This window comes from Rhea americana, unplaced genomic scaffold, assembly GCF_003343005.1.
Source record: "Rhea americana isolate MKP2758 unplaced genomic scaffold, rheAme1 scaffold_505, whole genome shotgun sequence".
NCBI classification, from domain to species: Eukaryota; Metazoa; Chordata; class Aves; order Rheiformes; family Rheidae; genus Rhea; species Rhea americana.
This window is the reverse complement of record NW_028186652.1, coordinates 180228-200405: the sequence shown is the minus strand read 5'-3', so window position 1 is coordinate 200405 and position 20178 is coordinate 180228. Positions and strand designations below refer to the sequence as shown.

General features: G+C 53.3%; 1 protein-coding gene across 3 annotated transcripts in view; it reads left to right on the top strand.

Annotated features, from left to right (window-relative positions):
* The first annotated feature begins 395 nt into the window (after positions 1-395).
* The window catches only part of MROH1 (maestro heat like repeat family member 1), a 55226-nt gene continuing 35443 nt past the window's right edge, over positions 396-20178 (top strand). For 2 of the 3 annotated variants that reach the window (XM_085317788.1, XM_085317787.1), the window contains exons 1-15: positions 396-776; positions 2629-2774; positions 3212-3343; positions 3837-3999; positions 5586-5684; positions 11583-11734; positions 12325-12465; positions 13219-13311; positions 15221-15299; positions 16800-16913; positions 17307-17380; positions 18053-18172; positions 19429-19539; positions 19853-19997; positions 20125-20165. In XM_085317788.1, coding sequence (XP_085173914.1) covers positions 755-776; positions 2629-2774; positions 3212-3343; positions 3837-3999; positions 5586-5684; positions 11583-11734; positions 12325-12465; positions 13219-13311; positions 15221-15299; positions 16800-16913; positions 17307-17380; positions 18053-18172; positions 19429-19539; positions 19853-19997; positions 20125-20165 — 1632 coding nt within the window. In that variant the 5' untranslated portion in view covers positions 396-754. Of the gene's footprint in view, positions 777-2628; positions 2775-3211; positions 3344-3836; positions 4000-5585; positions 5685-11582; positions 11735-12324; positions 12466-13218; positions 13312-15220; positions 15300-16799; positions 16914-17306; positions 17381-18052; positions 18173-18336; positions 18505-19428; positions 19540-19852; positions 19998-20124; positions 20166-20178 lie in introns of all 3 variants that reach the window. The other variant, XM_085317786.1, reaches the window with a different exon arrangement.

Below are 20178 nucleotides of genomic sequence, written 5' to 3'. Positions count from 1 at the left end.
AACATCGACTCATCTCCTTTCACTAAAGGCTTACCCTTGTCTGACTGCATATGTTGGAAGCAGTCGAGTACGGGAATTGATCCCAACTTTACCTGAGCGGCAGGGTCTCCAGGTGCTTTGGGCTCTGTTAATGTTGCACCGTCGCTCCTGCTGTCCTACTTTTTGGAGCAAATGGTTGGAGCTCAGCCCCTCGGCAAGCCTGCCTGCCTGCAGCAGACAGGGGCTTGATGACAGGCGTCCTCCTGGGTCCCCCTGGCTAGCTGCGGCCGTCTCTGGGGACCCTGGATACAGGTGACAGTTCCTCACAATAACAGCGAGAACGTAGTATCAAGTGTGTTAGGTTTTTAAGGGGAAATTTTTTCCTTACGTGTAATGTCCTCTTATTTGCAGGACGAGAAGAAAGAAGCTAAGGAGACCTGAACTTCAGATGCATTCCCTGTGGCCCGGACCTCTACAGAGACAATTCCCAGGAAACCGATGGGACTGAAGGTCGCAGTGCCTGCCCGCATCTCGGAAACGGAGATCGGGCGAGCGATCATCCACCTGCAGGAACCCCGTGCTTTGCCGTTCCTGCAGCTGGCTCGGAGCGCCTCCTCTGCTTCGCTGCCTTTCCGACGCCGGCTCGCTTYGCGAACGGCCCTCTCTGCCGGAGTAAAGGGAGCACGTAAAAATAGGTTCCCCGGGGATTCTCGCTTTGGAGACGCAGGAAGCTGCCAACTACCCTCTGCTGGTGGGAAAGCTGAAAACACGGAGCATGATGGAGTCACGGATAAGACGTGAGTATGGGCATGCCTCAGACAGCTACCAGAGTCTGGGGATGGGGTGCAGGAGCCCGGCGGTCCTTAGGGACGTGGTCCGCGTGGGGATCCTCTCTCACAAGGCTTGCTGGCACGCTTAGGAGAGGTAATCTGTGCTCTGCCTCGCCTGCCTGTGCCTGGGCAAGCGGAGAAAAATACCTTTCTCGGGGATAAAAAGGAGGGACCAGTTCTCCGTGCACAGCAATTCCTTGCCCTGGAAATTAATCCTCAGTCTTGTTTCTACCACAAACTGCGCAAGCTTGAATAGTCTTTAAATGTTTAAACTGGTGCAAGCCTGCCTGCGTTTCCCAAATTAATTCCAAGCAGCTTTGAGATTAATCTAGTTCTAAGGCAATGAAGAACAGTCTGTTTTAACTAAATCACTGGGAAGGGGTGGTTAGGGTGGGGGCGAGCTGGGGGGACAGGGATGACCTTCAGCTGCACTGGGTGGCACGGCACACTCCGTCTGCTCGAGAAGCCAGCGCTGCAAAGATGAAATCGAGTGAAGATGAGTGCTTGCCCTTGCCTCGGCTGGTAAAGCGGGATGTAACCCAAGCTGCCGCCGGAGGCTGTGCCTGCGGCGTTGGTGGGTATTTAATACCTCTCCTATCTGAAGTGCARCGACATGCACAGCAACCCCAGGTGTGTGCAGTGGCTGCGTGCGGATGACGTGCCCYGGATGCTGGGGCACCGCTGCCTCCTCGCCAGGGCCCTTTGCTGGCCTCCCTCTGCGGTGAGGGTGGTGGTGCTGCTTGGGTCCTCCCCGCACGGCACGTTGCTTACGCGTATCTGAAAATGTCAGACATGGAGTCAACTGCATGCAGTGTTTCGTGGGAGCTTTGATCCTGGCACAACGATATCGTTCGAGAGATGCTTGAAAGGCGATGCCTGATGAAAGCGTTGGCCTCCCTGGTCTGTAGCAGCTTTTTGTGGAGTGGTTTCAGGAAGCCTGCTCAAAAACTAATTAACCTTATTATTGCAGAGGCCCTAATGAGGACTTCAGTGCTCTGTAGGAACAATTAACCTCCTGATGCAGAGCCTCTGGCTGGTGTCAGTTATTGAGAAGCTCCGTTGTACAGCTGCAGAATGTTAAATGTTTGGTTTGCTGCAGGCAGGCTCTCTTGGTAATGCTTTTCCTTCCACCTGGTGCTGGATTGGCCTTTGGGGTAGGTTTTTAATAGAGGTACCATAATCTCAGCTGTCCTCAAATGCCAGAGGAGGCTGCTCCACTTGTAAGTGGTGTGTTGCTCATGGAGCTCGAGGGCCAGGAGTGATTTCAGGGTGCGACAGTCGCTGTCTGCGTGTCCCTCTAATGTGCTCCCGTGCTGTGCGGGTACCCGGATACCTCGGGGCATCTCGGAYGGCACCGCATCCCTGGCCGAGTTCGGCTGAGTCCCTCCCCTGGTGTTGCTGCCCGGCCTTGTTTTGCAGCCCGTCATGTCATGAATCCCTCCGTTCCTCACTCCAGCAAGAAACCAAAGAGCCGAGTTTGCCTTGGCACTGARGCTGGTGTGATGCTGAGTGGAGACAGCACCCATTCAGCATCCAGCTTGGGAGCCGAGAGCAAACAAGCCCTGGGGTAGAGGAACGGACCGTATGTAGTATGCCTTTGGGTTAAAGGTGAATTACTTCGGGTGGGACAGAGGAGGAAGGGTTTGGTAGGTGCTCATTGAACAGGACRTGAGGAGGACTGTGAAGCTCAGTTTAGCCATGCAAGTGGCTCGTGGAAGATGGATAGATCTGTGCTCAGACTCTTTCTGTTTGCTGCTCTCATTAGTCCAAGAGATGCTCAGAGAGTGCAAAAACTGTCCCACTTGCTTGTCTTGCTCAGGGCTTGCCACGACATTGATGGATGCCACAACAGATAAGGATCTACAGGTCCAGGATCAGATCTACAATGCGTTGTGCTATTTGGGGGAATCGGAGCCGGAGGAGATTCTTCATGCCTGCGATGAGTACCTCCGGCAGCACGACAAGGTACGGGTCCACGCTGCGTGTTTCTGGAGGTGCCAGCAGATGCAGCATGCCTCCTGTTGGCTCAGGATTACCAGCTACATCAGCACCTGAGGGAGGTACTTGAGGAGACATGGGCTAKAACAGTGATAGAGTAGGTGGCTGAGGTGCATCTGTCCCAAGGCACAGCAGTTGTTTGGTAGCTGTTGGAGAAACAGCGGTAATACGCTGTCACGAATCAGAAATGAAGTAAAGCTAKCTGAGTTCTGGAGTGGTCAAGACCACTGCCTTTTTGGTGTGTTGTGGCAATGTTAGCCCGTCCCTTGCTGGGAGTGAGAAGCATGCTGAGACCTTGCAGCCGTGGTGGCTCTGGGCTGTACGCGGTGTTTTGCTTGCCCCAGAGGAGCTGCGGTGCATGTACTCAGCCACAACTGACTGTCTGCTTTCTCCCTCCTTTCCAGCTGGCCTATCCTCACCGGGTGATAATCCTGAAGGCAATGGAAACGGTGGTAAAGAATAACATTGCTCTTYTGGACAAAAGCACAGCAAAGGTGGTTATCTTCCTGGCATCTAATGAAATGACCAAGTCAAAGGTACGACCTAAAAGCTGGGTTTGCGTCTATCGTTCTGCCCAGCTGGACCCTTTTTCTCCATCTGATGTCACTGCAGTGAATGCCGCTTGCGTGGGGCCAAAAATGCCTGATTTTGCCCCACTGCTCTCTACAGTAGCGGTTGCTGGGGCTCCTTTTGTGGAAAGGAAGCACTAAYTATGTGCTCTCTTCTGGCTCTGGGATGTTGGAGGGGTAGAGAATGGGCTGCGTTTCCCCCTTTCGATAGGGGCAGGGATGGGTTGGCTGACAGTTTTTCTTCTAGCACCGCAYGCATGCACAAGCAAATAGCGTTTGGATGCTCAAAAGCATCAAGTTACAGTGGGAAGGATGTCGTGGGTCACCGTGGGATTCCCCCATGGCGTTTGGAGCAGGCCATGAAGCATGGTGCATACAAGTGGAGCAAAAATGTTTTGCTGGGGGAAACAGTGTCTGATGTGGGATCTGCTCTGATGTGGTTTTGTCCTGTCTGAGCCAGGAAGTAGTCCGTGACTGGCAACAGGCTGCCAGCAATGTTCTCGTTGCGGTGGGACAGCGCTTCATCAACAAAGTGATGGAGGAGGTGCTCACCAAGTTTCAGCCGGGGATCCTGCCGCACTATTTCATCATGCAGACCTTTGCCAACCTTTCTGTGTCGAATGGTAAGTTGGAAATCTGCTTTTTGTATGCAATTGCTGATCTTTATTGGAAAGAGTAGTGGATGTGCTTCATGTGCTTTGGAATTCATGTGCTTCATGTGTGTTGTAATTCACACCCTATCTGGAATAGCTCTGAGGTAAGGCACCTCTGCAGTATTGTGCACGGTGAGCAAGCTAGCATGCTTTTAAAAATAAACAAACAAACAAACTTCTCGGGATTTTAAAACTTAGACTTTGTGCTGATAAAGACCAGGGATATTTGTGTAAAATAACTTGRTGATGGAAATGCACTGAAAAAATAGCCTGTAAAATACCAGCACATGGAATAAAGGAGTGATATTGGTGTGAATGGCTTGCTTGCTTGCTATATCCTTCATTCCTCTCTCTTTTCAAAGAGATGGGGGCTGGAGGAAAGGAAAGTCAGTGCCTCAAGAAGCTGGAGGTAGGAAGCAGTTTGGAAAAAACCTTCTCTGCTTTCTTTTTGGCTGCTTCTGATTGGGAACAGCTAGAACTCTGTGCCCACCACTGTGATCAGTTCAGGACATCTGATCTAGGAGTAGCAAGGGCGTGTGCCCATTTCCTACTGCACTTATCAGGAAGCAGACAGCATCAGCTATCTTGGCGWGTCTGAGCAGAGCTCCTTAGGAGGTACAGCTCCAGGCCCCATGCTAGGTACTCCCTGGTGACCACTGAGAGCTCTGCTTGGTGCCCTAGAAAAGAGGGAGAGCCGTTGTGGAGGCCTGGATTCTGCCCTTGAGCTGCTGGTACGTGTGCAGAGCTGCATCTTGTCTATGTGTCTCGTCTGCAGCAGGAGTTGTTGTTCCTGGCAGAGAGGGAGAGATGCAGGGCTGTGTCCTAATCGAGCACAGGCTGCTGTTGCTGGAGCTTCCTGTAGTACCTTGCGCATACCTTATGAGTGCTAGGGGTGCAGGAGAGCTGAGTCTGTGTAAAAACACACTGGATTTAGAAATCCAGTTCAGCTTGCTTTCACAGTTCAACAGAATCAATGCAAAAATTTCTTGCTTAAAGGCAGAGGGAAGTGGAGCTACTTGTCCTTCCTTCTTAGCTACTTCCTTGCCTTCATACCATGGAGTGGTTCTCTGCTTGGTCTCCCCGAGCTGGGCTTTTTTCTCCAGCCATCTCCATAAAGACTAAGTTTAAAAATGAGATTTCTGGGATGGGACTCTTTTCACCAATGGAAAATCAATTCTCTGGCAGCAGAAAGGTCTACTGACTGGTCAGATGCCAGCAGCAAGTATGACTTAGCAGGCACCTTGCCATCTTTGTTTAGGAACAGTCATAAACTCAAGGGACTTGAAGAACTGTGAGCTTTTGTCGCTACAAAAGGCTGCTGTTGAGGCTGCTGGCACTTGTTTGAGGCTGTCTGTATTTCTTTTATGGCCAAACTGCACCTCCTGCAATTCGAATCTGCCAGCAGACCACTGGCTGATAGTGTRTATCTGGCTGGTGAGCTGAGTTAGATACCTGTGTCATCTTGCTTGGTCTCCTTCCTGTTTAGGTTCTGCTAGTTGCATAGCAGCACTGTGGTGTCAGCTGCAAGCAAAACCTTTCTCCTTTTCTTCCCCCAGTATTTGGAATGGTGCCTTTTCTAAACTCCATCCTTGGGACGATGCTGCCGATGCTGGGAATGGCCAAACAGGACCACATGAAGTCAGTGTTCTGCTATGGTAAGGTGTTCTGGCTCTTCTGAGACTGTAGTGACTTTGAATGTGTTGTGGAAGACTTCTTCYTTCTATTGGAAGAGGCCTTGGTCTGAGGCTGGAGGGCTGGTTAGGACAGAGCTTTCCTAAATGTTCAGGTGCAGGGACCTGACTGTCTCTGGGGACAGATGTATAGCTGCCAGCTCTAGGTCATGGGAATTCAGTAAAAGGCCTTTTCCATTTAAGAGTTGATTTCCATTGCTCCTATTTTCTAGCCCAGTGAGCAGTGGCACCCTTGGCTTTCTTCTCTGGCCAACAGCAGGTKAATGCAAAGGGTCTCCTTTCTCTCGAACCATCCTGACTGGGATTGAGGTGAAGGCAAAGAGGGATGGGGGAGGGAGGAGCTACTCAAGRCCCACTTAATAAGCAGAGAGTCTGGCTTGTAGAGTCATGAGCCTGGCAACTTCCAAGAGTGCAAGTATGCACCCTGATAGGGAAATGCTAAGAGGATCTAATACAATGACTGTTCCAGGGCAGCTGTTGTTCAAGTCACTTCTGTAATTTTTGTGAACCTGTTAGGACACTTTCTGGTGGTCTGGAAGGATGTCACACTCTATTTCTTCTGAAGTTGTCCTCCAGTTTTGGTCTGGTTGTCAGCTGTTGCYTGTGCAGCATGTCTGTGCTGGCTGCTGCTGGTATTCATGTGCTGTGTCGGTGCCGGGGCTCCCTGGTCTGAGACCCATCTGTGCAGGCAGGGAGAGCTCTAGCTCGGCTCCATCCCTGCATGTCCCACCCATGCTGGCTGTGGTGGCAGGTGTCTAACTGCTGGGACCTGGTGCATCTCACSTGGCGTTTGACTCAGAAGTACTGTCGCTTACAGGGCTGACAAATGACCGATTTGGTCCTTCTCCTGTGTCTAGTAGGAGGTAATCCACCTTCACCGGGGCGTGGTGGGGCTTTGCAGGTGGCTCGTCACCATGTGCAGGGGACTGAACATGGTGCAGCTCCTCGTCCCAGTTGCCTGATGTTGCTCCAGCAGAGCTCTCCACTCAGAGAATGCCACTCATTCAGAGTGGCAGTGACAGTCTCTCTGACTGCCGGACAGTGCAGAGTCCTGAGCTGCTTTGCTTTTGGGAAGCAGRTGTGAAATTATGGCCTTGTGAATGTCTGGCAGAGGATTCACAGAACTGGTGGTTTCCTTCCTGTGTCTGGGCAAAAGTGAAAGATGGTCTGGGGGAGTGCAGGTTCAAAGGCTCCAGCAGATACTGTGGGCAATGCTGGAGCACGCTGCTGTGCAGTAGCTTGTCTTGTGCTGGCATTTCTGTCCAGGGCCTGGGAATGCTGCTGTGGCTCTGCATCAAGGGGTAAATGGGGTCAGTGAGAGCCTCCCACGCAGCTCTRTAAACTGCGGGGATGAATGTGCAACTAAGCTCAGCAGGATCTGTTTCTCCTTGAAACAGGGAAGCTTTGTTTAATGTCTGAACTCTTGTTACTGGAATCTGCTACAGTCCAGTAACAGTTTTATACTGTTAGAAGTGAAGAGCTGCTTCAACATTAAGAGCTCTTCTATTATATTTAGCTCAAAGCAAGAAAATATAAATCTCAATGCTGCTGTGCGTCCCTGCTCTTGGAAGGCTAGAGCCAAGGTCAGGTAATCTCTGTGAATATGCAGTGTCCTCCTTAAACAGCCACCTCACGCAGCAGCGGTGACTCGGTATCAGGTTGGAGAGTCTGCGTTGTCTAGATTGCCAGCTGGTCACTGCCTTTTCCCTCGCAAAGGCTGTAAGAGTTGTTCAAGCATAGCCAAACCTTTGSACAGATTTAGCTGTGAATGTCGTTAGCGCTGGCAGCTCAGGCAGTTTAGGCTGCCTGAGGTTGACCACGGCTATCAGACTGTATCTTGATAGACAGAGCACAGGCAGGAAGCCTGGTGTTACTCCTGTCTGAGACCATTTACCAARGATGCCTGGCCCAGCAGAGGAAGGATCCTCTGTTCAAATGCAGTTAGAAGTGATGGGAAGGATCCTGCAGGGAACCCACTGAGATGGATTTGCAAAAGGTAAAACTTTGGTGTTGAGTTACGGATGCTGGAAGACTGCTCAGCAAAAAGCCATCTGAAACTCTTTCCTTCTTCATCATTTCCAGTAATAGGGTAATGATTTCATTAAGCTTTGACGTACTCCCTATTGTCATCTTCATTTGGTCCTGAGAAGCCTTCTGCTGAAGCACAGTCAGTTTGTTTGCTTTTGGAAAGTACTTGGAATCTCTTAACCTGTAGTTTTGAACACATGGTTTCTCAAAAATGCTACCAAGACTTGTGAGATTTGACTGTACTAGAGGGCACAAGAGGAGTGATCATCTTTACCCAGCCCTATGTGGATTGGGAGCAGTCTAATGCTGTCCCTGAGGACCTTGCCTGGGCCATAGTCTGTACCTCTCAGCTGATCCTGCTGGAGCTTGAGCTAGCGGAACMCCTGGTGGGTCTCCACCGGAGTGGCCACACAGGCCTCAAGCCWCCCAACCCACAGCAGCATGGCGGGGACGTACCAGCCTCAGGAGCAGCAGCCAAGTCCGGTTTGGGCTGAAAGTGGAGGAGGTGAGGAGAGTTTGGAGACACGATCCTTGCAGTGCTGGTGCTGGGGTCATCGGCAAGATGCTGCTTTCTGAACCAGGAGAGYGCCAGGAAGCAGCTCTGCTGGCAGATGGTGCCATAGCCAAGGGAATGAGCTGCCCAGGTGCACCCCAAAACCTTGCTGGCTGGAATTGCTACAAGTGAGTGTCTCCTTGCCAACCCCTTTTTTGAAGGGGGCAGAGGAAAAGGCCTGATATTACCTTATCTRCCTGGATTTAATCTAGGGGAGGGCTCTTGGATGATATTTTCTGTTCCGGAAGACCAGGGCTTAGTCCCAGAGGTGATAATCCCTCCTGCTGGGCAGACCAGCTGCCAGTGGTGCTTATTCCTTGGATGCCGCTAGCCGGAGCACAGAGCAGGAAGGCATGTGATGGCAATAAACCAGCTTCGATCTGAGGTCACCGGGTGAGGAGCGAGTGACTCAGCAGCTCTGATCTCATCGGGCTAAAAACGAGCATCTGCCGTGGATGAGAGCAGAGCGTGGCAGCTTTCCGCGGGGGTCATGCACGCCTCCTCCCACCATGTGGGCCTTGGCGCTCGGTGCCACGAGACAGGCCCCAGCTCCTGTCTCGGGAGGGAGCTCCCTGTTCCGCTCCTCCTCCCTCGGACCCTGCTTCCTCCTTTCATCAGACTAATAATTTTAGCCAGCGTGGGTACGTTTAACTTGTGATCAGCGTGAGCGTTGGCTGAGGGGCTTGGAGAGCTGCGTGATGACAGCTCACCTTGCCTCCTCGGGGTATGTGGGGCTCCAGGAATCATGTTGAGCTTTCCTGTCCCCATGSTGTCAGATGAGGCCAGCATGGTCCTGTGGGCACGAGAGATTGGGCACAACTCTGAATTCAGAGTCTTCATTTGACAGCAGCCTCTTGGGGAAATGTGGAGGAGCCTGAACTGGGCTGTTTATGGCTGTTCTTGGCCCCAAAATGTTTTATTCCTTGGTCAGTTCTTACTGGGACAAGTGGCTAACCTGTTTTCTCCGTGGCTTCRGTCTTCCCTCTTCCGTAATGCTTGAGGGAAAACCTCGTACCTACTCACAGTGCCAGGAAGTCATAAGGTCTCCCCTTAGCTGAGTTACTTCATGACTAACAGATGCAGGACATGGGTTGTGCAATCCCTCCCTCCCTCCCTCCTTCCCTCCGGAGGAGCCGGGGTGACCCATGCTCAGCTCTTTTCTGGCAGGAGCCGGACGCACTTCCCCTTCTCTGGCCAACGCCGTGCGTCCTGGCTATCCATGGAGGGATGACTGGGTCCCGCAGGACTGGTGCAGGGCAGCGGCTCGTCCTCCCCGGGGAGGAGTTGCCTGGGGGTGCTGCCGGCCTGTCCCTGTGCTGGGGTGGGACGAGGTCCCGGTGCGCAGATTGGAGGTGGCAGGGCCAGCTCTCCTCTGGAGCAGGAGCTGAGCCAGTGGCTCATCCGTGCGCTCTCCTGCCTGCCTCGGCATTGCTCCGCACGCTTCGTGCTCTGGACGCTCAGCAGCCCATCGCGACGCTCATGGTGGCTGTCTCCTGCCTCTCGGGAGCCTCTGGTCCTGCTGCCRGCCCCCGGGAGCTGGGACGCTAGCCCAGCTCGGGTGTTCAGATTGACCTCCAAAATACCCTTCTCCGGCCAGAGTCAAGGGAGCTGCTGCCCGAATCACTGGTCTTGAGGCAGGACCTGCCTGGACTTCGCCTGGCTTGGGGGGAGGAGGAAGCTGCAATGTGGGGTGGTTTGGGGCAGGGACGGCCACGAGGGCAGTGCCGCCGGCTGTTTTCGCGTGGCTTGGTGGTAGCGTCGGGGGAACCCCAAAACGAGGGTGGTGGTCGGGAGAGGCTCCTGGCCTGCTGAGGCGAGTCTGGGCGAAATGCCCGGGCGAGATGTGGTGCGTGATCTCTGCAGAGGGCTGGTAGCGCGTTGACCCTGGCGGCTGTGTCTGCRAAACCTGTGTCTTGTGGTGGGTCGCGGGTTGCTGCCTCGGCAAGCTCGGGCCCCTACCCTGCTGCAGTCCTGGTGGTGAAGAGTAGCTAAGCTAAAAGAGACTGGTTGTGTATTGAGGGGGATTAAGGAAGGGAAACGCCTCCAGGACAGAGGTGTCCAGCTCGGGAGAGTCATYTCTGTTTGTGCAAGAGCCTTTCAGGGCCTGGCGGCTCAGCATGAGCTAGCAGGGAAGTAATTCCCAGGTGCTGGGGCTAGGAGCAGCACGAGCAAACAGAACTTGTGAGACCACCCGTGGTCCACGGCAGCACACRGAAACGGTCTGTGCACGTACCCCGGTGTACGGGAATGCTGGGAACTGGCACCGCAGCCTGCCCAGCACTGGGGAAGGAGCTCCTTGAGCAGGTACAACGTGCAGCAGGGCGCCGCGCTAAACCAGTGCAGCAAGGCAGGGCTCRCTGTCGAGCGGCGTGAGGCTGTGCCTCCGAGCCGTTTGTGGAGGACWGCGTGGACAAGCCTGCCTGGAGCCGGGCTGCGTGCGTGCCTGCCGCAGCAGGCTGGCCGCGTGCGTGTGCAGCAGCAGTGCAAAGCCCAGCTCGGCGAGGTTCTTGCTGCAATATCTAGAGCAAGGCCTGGTGCAAGAGAGGCTGGGAGCCCTGTTGGATCCTCGCTGATGTCCCAGTAAGTGCCTCCAGCTGCCAGGTAACTCCCCAAGTAAAACTAGGGGAGCATGTCCAGCCCTTCTCGGCTGCCAGCTGGGATGCTTCCTGGTGTTAGGTGATCCCTTGGACAGTTGGGGAACTGCGTAAAGCCATGACAAAGAGGGAAGAGGGAAGCTAGATATCCCATTCAATAGTTCTAGTGTGAGTCTTGTGTCTGAGCCAGGAACCATGCCTCTACACAAACATGCTCTAGTTGCTGGTCCAAGTTGCAACAGGAAAAATAATACCAATTCAGGTGCAATGCTTGCTGGCTCAGGGCCTAGAACAACCAGTTGAGGTGAGGACCTGTGCTGACTTGCATGTGACTGAGTGGCTGTAGTACTTGGCTGGCCTAGCTAATGAATGCCTAGGAAAACATGTGTGGCTTATACAGGCTCCCAATGGCTAAATGGGGCTAAGTCTCTGGAGCTGTTGCATCTGTCCTGACCAGGAAGCAGAAAAGCAGTGTAGTGTCTATTGCATGGCTATCTGCCAGCATCTCTCATAGCCAGGGCTTCTCTCGGGGGGTGCCAAAAGCTTGCCAGGAAGAGTCTTGGTGCATATGCTGTCCCTTGAGATGCTGCCTAGAAAACAGCACTTCAACCATCTGCTTTCTATAGGACTAAAACAAACACCGCCTTTTAGGTGTGGAGGGTCTAAATAAGTGAATCTGTCTTGTAGCTCTGCAGCACTTCAGTGAGAGCATCCAGGAATACTTGGCGAACTTGGACAAGGCCCCAGACCCAACAGTCAGGAAGGACACCTTCTCAAATGAGATATTCAGTGCATATGAAGTGCTCTTCAACAGCTGGCTGCAGCACCGGGAAGCCAAGGTGCGGATGTGGTGCCTGTGAGGACTGATGGTGTGGTGGAACTGCCCTGAGTGTTGTGTGCAGGGGCGCTTGGCTGATGCCAGCATGGAGACTGTTAATCTGTTCTCCATCTTGTTGCTTCTCGGCTGTGTCCCCGTGGTAAGGATGCGGTTCCCAGAAAAATGAGCCCCTGGCTCTAACRTAGGACTTGATGCTTTTCTCCTTGRGGCCTGCAGCTCTGCTTGGTTCCCTCTGTCCTCTTGCCCATACCCAAAGCATGCAGAGGAGGTAGCTTGCCCCTGTGCTGGGCTGGCTTCTACCTCCAGGCTGGGAAGTAGAACAAGTGACTGAGGTGTGCTTCGCTGTCCTTCTGGGGGAGAGGCTGGGCCTGTGCTGTGCTTGGGAGATTGCCCCCTGGGCCCTGCTGCTTATGGATGTCTTCAGGCCTCCTCCTTCTCTGCTGAGCGTAGACTGACAAGGCAGGGGCRGTTGCTTCCCTGGCCTCTGTTCAGTGGCTCTTAAAAGTATAAGGAGCGGCAGTTCTGTGGTAGTACAGGCCTGTGGTTCAGGATTCAGGCCAAACTAATGCAGGGTGTGACCTCTCTCTGCAGCTGAGGCTGGCGGTGGTGGAGGCCATTGGACCCATGAGTTACTTGATGCCCAGTGAAAAGCTTGAGGAGCAGCTCCCTAAGCTGATCCCAGGCATTCTTGCCCTCTACAAAAAGCACACAGAGGCCTTCTACATATCCAAGGTAAGTGGTGGTGTGTGCCGGCATAGGTGCAGTCTCTCCTGGCAGCAGATCAGAGCATTGCTTGGSAGCATGGATGACTTTCTGTGAATGTGGAGAGACTGCTGGGCAGTGGCTCTGCTGGTCCTTGAGCACAGCATATGGCTGCAAGGGATGCCAGCAGCAGAAGGGTCTTAGCCCTTACCTTGCTAATGGTGCTGTACAGCTTGCACAGTGTCTCCATCCAGTTAGACTGGGCTGCCATTTACTTTTTGAGCATTTCCAAGGATGGAGACCCTACAAACTCTCTGTTTTGTAAGAGGCTCCTCTCTGTGTTGTGATCCATCTTGCTACTGAACCCTGGTGTTGTATGGTGGTCCCTAATGACCTGGCTGGCTGAAGTGGGCTGCAGGTGGGCTGCAGTGCCATGTCTTGGTACTGTGGTTGGTCCTCTGTTCTCGCCTGTGCACCAAGCCATGGCTCGGTCTGTGTGCAATCTGCCAGCATGGCTCTGCTCATGGAAATAGTAGCTAGTCTCATGCAAGTATCTCGATCTTGGGGCAGAAACAGCTTCTGGGAACTTTGAGCTGTGTTGCCCTGGAAGCTGTGCTGTGCTCCTAGCTGTAGTCAGGGTGGGTTTGTGATCACTGCTCTTGCCTGCAGTCATTTCTTTCCTTTGAGCTGGCATACACTGACCTAGCACTTGAATCCCMGTCCTCCTTTGGAGTCCTGAGTCCTTTCCCAATGCTAACTGCAAAGTGATCTCTTGCTGAGCAGAGCCTCTGTCAGATCCTGGAAGCTTCTGTCAACATCGGCAGCCGCAGCCTTGACATGCAGCTGGACTCTCTGCTGGGCACCCTGCACCCCCAGGTAAGGGGCTTGGGGGTGAGTGGCTCTGTGCAGGAGGACAGAGGGGTGGGAAGCTGCGGTTTCTTGTGGGCTATAGCACAGGAATTTGCTGTAAGCTTGGACTGCTCGAGGCTTCCCGTGAGTCAGCCTGAGATAGGACACACAGCCTGTTCAACTCTTCTAACTCTTTCAGTTTCAAGCCTTTAGAGCTCTGTCCTGGTCCAGCATGACCTGATTCAGGGACTTGCTTAAAAACAGTTCAGGCTACTGCCAAGAAGGTGCTACACAGAATAGTTGCAAGTGGTGCAGAAATCCTCTCATCTGAGCTGCGAGGAGGAACCTTGGACAAGGATTCCCGTGGTGTCGGCCTGTGGTATCAGTCATACCAGTGGAGTGGGGGAAGCTCCCGTAATGGGAGATGGYTTGGGAGGACTGGTATCCTAGTTAGAATGGGCTCTGTGCTGCGCTCTGTGGAGAGCACCACAAGTCCCAGAACAGCWTCCTCCGACTGTTCAGGGTGCAGCCAGCGTCTCCCATCCTAGTATCAAACCTGGGAGAGCACCAGGTCCTGCACCTGACTTCTCATGGGGATGATCCTCAAATAGGTCATCAACCATGGTGAGCATCACCTTGAAGTCTCCTATTCTCACTTCCTTGTGTTTCTGGGAGTTCCCCACTGGAAGCCAGGATGGGATCCTGCCTCCTGCAYGCTTTCACCTTGGACACAGCCTTACGTGTGTCAGCCAACTTGGCTGCATAGCAAGCACAGCAGAGCCCCTTGGAGGCTCTGCTTCTCTTCTGAGAAGGTTCTTGTTCGCCAGTGTCCTTGCCAACTCTCAAGCTTTGGTTATATGCTGTGTTGAAGGAGTCACAGGCATAGTCAAGTTTCTGGGAAGCGAGAGCAGCTCTGGCCATGCAGATAAGGAGAAGCTTGGAGGAAAAAAAAAGTCAATATCTGTGGACTTCTTAAAAAGCTTGCTTTTTCAAGAGTCAGCTAGGACATTGACTAGTCAGGGGGCATTGATTGTGCATTGCACATGGGGACCTGATGTCTGGCTGCCAAGACAGGACTTCTTCCATAGTGCTCTTCTGCAGGGAAATGAGATTTGTCACAGTGCTAAACTCTTAAATCATGCTCAGTCATGAACATTATTAATAGTTTAAAGTCTTTGAGTCTTGGAAGTGTCTAGAAGAGAGGTTGTCCTTTAAAATACATATGTTGGTCCATTGATCTATGATCATCAAATGCAATAATAGTGCCATTTGTAGAAACTACTTTTCAATAACAGCTTTGGCAGRCAAGCTATGTCTGTGTGGTATGTGGTAGCTCTGTGGGTCTAGGCCTTTAGGATGTGACCAGCTTAGCAAAGCAGCTCTGGCTCAGYTGCAGACTGAAATGTTGTTTTGGCAGACCGGAATAGGCAGATGTACATTGTCCTTGCTGCAATATCATGTGTGCAGCTCTTTAATTGAATTAGGAACTTGAGTTATCTTCGTAGCACCCAGAAGGGCTGAGTCATCTTAAAAGAGAAGCTTCAAAGGGGATGGCCAGCTGGTCCCGACTGAGTAGTGGCATGTGTTTAAATAATGGAGGGACTAAAGCCATYGGAGATGATATCCAGGTGCCAGCAGCTCCTGAACAGGCATCTAATTCCCAGGTACCCTCCAGCATGTCTTAAGCTGCTGGTCTGAGCACACACGGTGGAGGCCAGCTGCTCGTCAGGGAGCCTGCGTGTGGGGAGCACCACTGTTTGCTCCTGTGTCAGAGGATGCTGTCGCATCTGCCAGCCCCAAGCAGTATCCATGCTTGGTCATGGCACATTGCCTGTGCTGAGCACAGATCTACTTTTCTGCCTGTGACACAGGACTAGTGCGGGGAGCTGGGCCTGCAGCCTGCTGTGGACTCACTGACCRTGTGTTTCTCCAACAGATCTGTGCTCCTGCGGATCCATCTATCCCTCTGACCATTAAAAATCACACAGAGGTTCTTCGGTGCTTCACTGTCCTCGGTAAGGGCTGACATGATGCGGTTGTCTCGGAGCCTCTTGTGCATGTGGTTAAACTCTGAGAAGCGTGTGTGTGTTTTGTGGAGGCTGGTGTTTTCCTGGTAGTTTCAYGGACCTTTCTCAGAATCACAGAATGGTTGAGGTTGGAAGGGGCCTCTGGAGATCATCTAGTTCAACCCCCCTGCTCAAGCAGGGTCAYGTAGAGCACGTTGCTCAGGACCGTGTCCAGATGGCTGTTGAATATCTCCAAGGATGGAGACTCCACAACTTCTCTAGGCAACCTGTATCCTCCTAGCAGTTCTGGGTGGTGAATGGGTGAGGGACTACAAAACCCCCAAAGCTGGCCCTGGGGGAGGATGTGGGACATCTGCTAGCCATGTGGAGAAGTGGCAAGGAGGGAAGGGTAATGGTTTCTGTGCTGGCTCTAGCCCGTGACCAGTGAGAGTGTTGCTTGCTGCAGCCCTTCTGAAGTGGAGCAAGGGGCCAACTGGACCCCATTTGGGYTCCCATGAGCTCAGACCTGACTGTGCTCCGGTGGAGGGCCTTTCCAAAGGTCCTTGGTTCCATTTCAAAGGTTTCAGTTTTCAGTTTCTTCAGAGCTTTCTAAGCCCTATCCTGCTACTCCCTGCTGCTGTATCCTGTGCAGGTGTTATATGGGTTTACTGCAAAGCTAGATTGCTTGTGGCTGCTTTACTCAGGCTGGATATATTGGGAGATGCAGCCAACAGCTTGCACATTCCTAGCCTGTGTGTGGAGCTCTGTGGCTGGAGCCCTGGCTCTCCAAAATATCCCTCCTTGCAGAATGCCTGTGGCACGAACAGAAGTGCACRCAACTGCCAGGAAAAGAGCAGCAGTGTGACAAGCTGCCGCTGAGTCACAGCTGGGTGATGTCCCTTTACTGCTAGCATCCTTCTTTGCAAGCATGGGAAACTTGCAGCTGAGTTGTTTGAGCTGCTGCCCTCTTCACCTGTGCAGTCTCCAGGCTGCCCCCGCTCTGAACTAGCCCCTCTTCTGCCAAGGTGTTTCTCAAATGCCCGTGAGCATTGCTCCAGTTTCAGTAACAATTGAAATATTTGGACAGAAGGGGCAGTATTTGTTGAAAGGTTTAATTTAAACTCCCTCACCTCCCTGGAGCACACAGGAAATGTGCTGAAAGYGCCCAAGAAAGGTTAAAGTAGCAAGTGTGCATGAGCAACAGGATGGGCCGGGTAAGGTCTGTGTTGCAGCTGGCTGCTGCTTTGGGAAACTGCCCACCACAGTCAGCGGGGAGAGGAACAGTGGTGCTTTCTGAACGATGCGCTGTCTGATGTCGCAGGCAAAGCCCTGCCCTGGATCGCAGGCGTGCAGCCCACAGGTGCTCATTGGGGTTTTTGGGGCAGAACACCTCCTCGCAGGAGGTGCTGTGYCTGCATCCTAAATGTTGAGGCAGCACTTAAGGCACTGGCACTTGTGACCAGCCTGTGAGTGAAGCACATCTGTAACGGTGGATTTGGGCTCCCGCAGCTTGTTCATTCCCTGACCGTGTGCTGACCTTCCTGCTCCCGAAGCTGGAGAGCAGTAACGAGAGGACTCGCGTGGGGACGCTTCTCATCATGAGGCAGATCATCAACAGCGCCTGTAAGTACAGGGGCCACCACAGTGATGTGACTGGCTGGGGTCCCAGACAGGGATCTCAAAGAAGGATGTTTCTTCCTTCTTTGTGCCCCTTGGTGGGCTCTGGGTGCCTCCCATGAATAAATTTATAGTGTGATTGGATCCTTGCAGGCCTGTTGTACCTAAACTGTCTTTACTACCACTATGCAGGCAGTAAAGAGCTGCACTGGGGGTTGAAAGTGAATCCATCCTTGACTGCAAGACTAGGGGGAAGGAAGCCAGTCTYTGGCTGTCCAGCCAGATGTGGGGAGGCAAGGGACAAACCTGTCCCTGCTGGGGAAGGGGAGATGCTTTGGGAGCAGCAAGTCCTTCACAGCGCTGGAGCTTCACTGAGCTTGAGTCTTTCTTCTTTTTCAGCCTCTCAAATGGAGATTAAAAAGCCTTTTATTCTTGCATCTATGAAGCTTCCTCTGCAAGATAGCAACAATAAGGTAAGCAGAGATTCTGCCCGTTGCCTGTGTGCACTCTGTGCCCACCAGTGTGGGCGTCCTGAGCCTCTTGCTGCTGCTCTGCCTCCTGACTGGGGCTTTGGCACTGCCCACAAGGTATCTCCTGCTAATGACGGAGCATGCCGCTTCATTAACACGGGGCAGAGATGCAGAAAGCAAGTTACAAAGAGTGTGCCCGAGGTAGATGGCCTTTTTGGCAGGGAGCATCGCTGCTGTGAAGCATGGCCTTGCCTGAAGTGCTGTGTGTAAACACAAGCTGTAACTCTGGCTGGACCGCAACGCTGCTGGTGACTCAGCTTGCAGGCACAGCGTGCATCCTGCTTGCAAAACACAAGGGTTGTTTTGCCAGATTAGCCATGTGCAGAGAGCGGTGCAGCCTTGGGCTGGTGTCAGACCCCCTTYCCCCCGCCCCAGACACCTTCGTGGAAGGGAGCAGGCAGATGGGTGTGCCTGCTGTCCTGGTGGTGCCTGGCTGCTGCTGGCAGAGCCCCAGATGTGTGCAGGACCTGTAATAAAGTTCCTCTCTACTGAGGAGGAAGGAGCTAAGGGCAGCTGTGATAAGGGTGCTCCTGCAGCAGACAAAAAAAGCTCCCCTGGTCCCAGCCTCTCCCCTCCCTGCTGGCACTGATGCTTTGTGCGCTGCTCTCTCCGCAGGTGAAGCGGGCCATGGTGCAGGTGATCAGTGCCATGGCTCACCACGGCTACCTGGAGCAGRCCGGGGGCGAGGTGATGCTGGAGTACCTCATCCGCCAGTGCGCGCTCCCCTCGGACACGGTAAGGCTCCTGCGGAGTACCGGAGATGTGTTGTGCGCTCGTCTCYGGACTGATGCACAGCGCTGCGGCGAGGGCTGGTTCTCCAGCTCTTGTTCTCACTGGGCCTAGCTGCTGGCAAGTTGTCCTTGAGCCTAGTAATGAAATAACTTGCTTTCTCTTTCTAGAAAGCACATCTAGGTGGGATAAAACTCCTAAAGAAAGGTACCCAGGAGGGACTGGGCAAGTCTCCCACTGTAATGCAGCAAGCCCATGCCTGTAACTGCGTGTGTGTCTCAGGCTCCCTGCAGTACCRGCGTGGGCAGATCCATGGTGGAGGCAGCTACAGACTCCAGGTCTCTGGACTTGCAGCGCAGCCTGCAGAGCTCTGCAATCTGGCTGCGGGCTGCCGCTGTCCTTAGAGGTGCAGCAGGCAGGCTGCAGCACCTGCATGCTTTGCTTTGTCTTGGCCTTCTGGCCTGGCTGTGCTGCACGCTCAACCCTGAGCCCTCTGCAGGCTCCCTGGGCTTTGGGACCAGAGTGGCAGGACTGGCTATCCCTGCTTCTCTGTCCRCCTTGGGCCCTTAAAATGTCTGTGTGCCCAACTCCATCATCCCAGCTCTTGAGCGCTCCCCCTTGCACAGCAGCACTATAGCTTTCTCCCTTTCCTTCCCTCAATGGCTCGTCGGGGCCCCTGCCTCTGGAGCAAAGAGGAGTGGAGGCTTGCTGCTGAAGTGGGGCAGTAGTTGAGCCAGCTGTCCCTGCATCTCTAGCTGATGCTGGAGGAAACCAACTGGAGCACCAGGGCTGTGCCAAGTGCAACCTCTGGCTCTTGCTGGCTCCCTGACCCCACAAGTGGTCGGGTTGGGTGCAGGCTGGTACCTGCTTGGTTTGAGTGGCTCCCTTGTGTGAGCATTTGGCTGGCTTCTACCCAGCCTTGCCCCTCTAGCTGGATCTGGAGGGACATGGATGTGATTAAAAGCAAYTGTGTGCCCAGATCATCCCTTTCCCTTCAAGCAGGGAAAGGTTGATCGGTTGGGCTGCAGGAGCTGTGGAGCCCCTCTGAGCACAGGGGACTGGAGGGAGTGCTGGAGGCAAGCCCTGAACCAGAAGGCTTCTGGCCCAAGTGGTTCTGCCTGTTCTTGATGGCATGCTATTTGCCAAGCATGCTGTCTGGATGGCTGGAGAAACATGTTTGCTGAGGGAATAATCGAGCTCTTATGGGCTGCTGTTGGCTGGCTGCAGCATTCCTCCTGACCTGTGCTTTCCCTCTCTTCCAGCAACTCAAAAAACAGGTGCCAGATGCCGATGACTTCACTAGCGACAGTGTCCAGAGTATCAGYGTCAATACACTCTTTCTCCTTAGCACGACTGTCGACAGGATGAACAACGTGAGTGTGCAGGGTGCTCCTCTGTTGSTTGGGGTGGTTGGCACTGGGCCTGGAGCCTCGGTCTGCACAGAGAACACCTGGAGTCCATGCTGCCCTGAGGTCACCTGTGTGACATGCTGTACGCCAGTCTGCCATGTCCGCTTTCGCCCACAGTCACGGGGATTCGAGCGCTTTGCCCTGTCAGCAGAAGTGCCTTTGACCTGCCATCTYCTGGCTCCTCTACCTTTGGATCTCTGAATTGCAGCCAAGCTCTTGCTGTGGTGCTGTGTGCCAGCAGCATGGGTRAATGCAGGTCCTCTCCTTTTCCCGGCAGGTGCTGTGGCCGTACCTGTTGGAGTTTGTGACTCCGATCCARTTCACCAATGCTTTGACTCCCCTCTGCAAGAGCCTCATGTATTTGGCCACGAAGAAGCAAGAGGAGGGAGAAAATGCATCCCTTATCCGTTACGATCTGAATGGTTAGTACTGGCATCTCCCCTGCTGGACCTGGGGGAGTGGAAGCTTGGGAACCAGACAGCTGCTAGTCTGCTCCATGAATTGTCAATGAGAGATGCTGTCTTATGCTTTTTTTCCTTCTGTTTGTAGCAAATCTTCCTTCACCCTATGCTATAACTACAAGATTGCTGGTAAGTGGCCTGG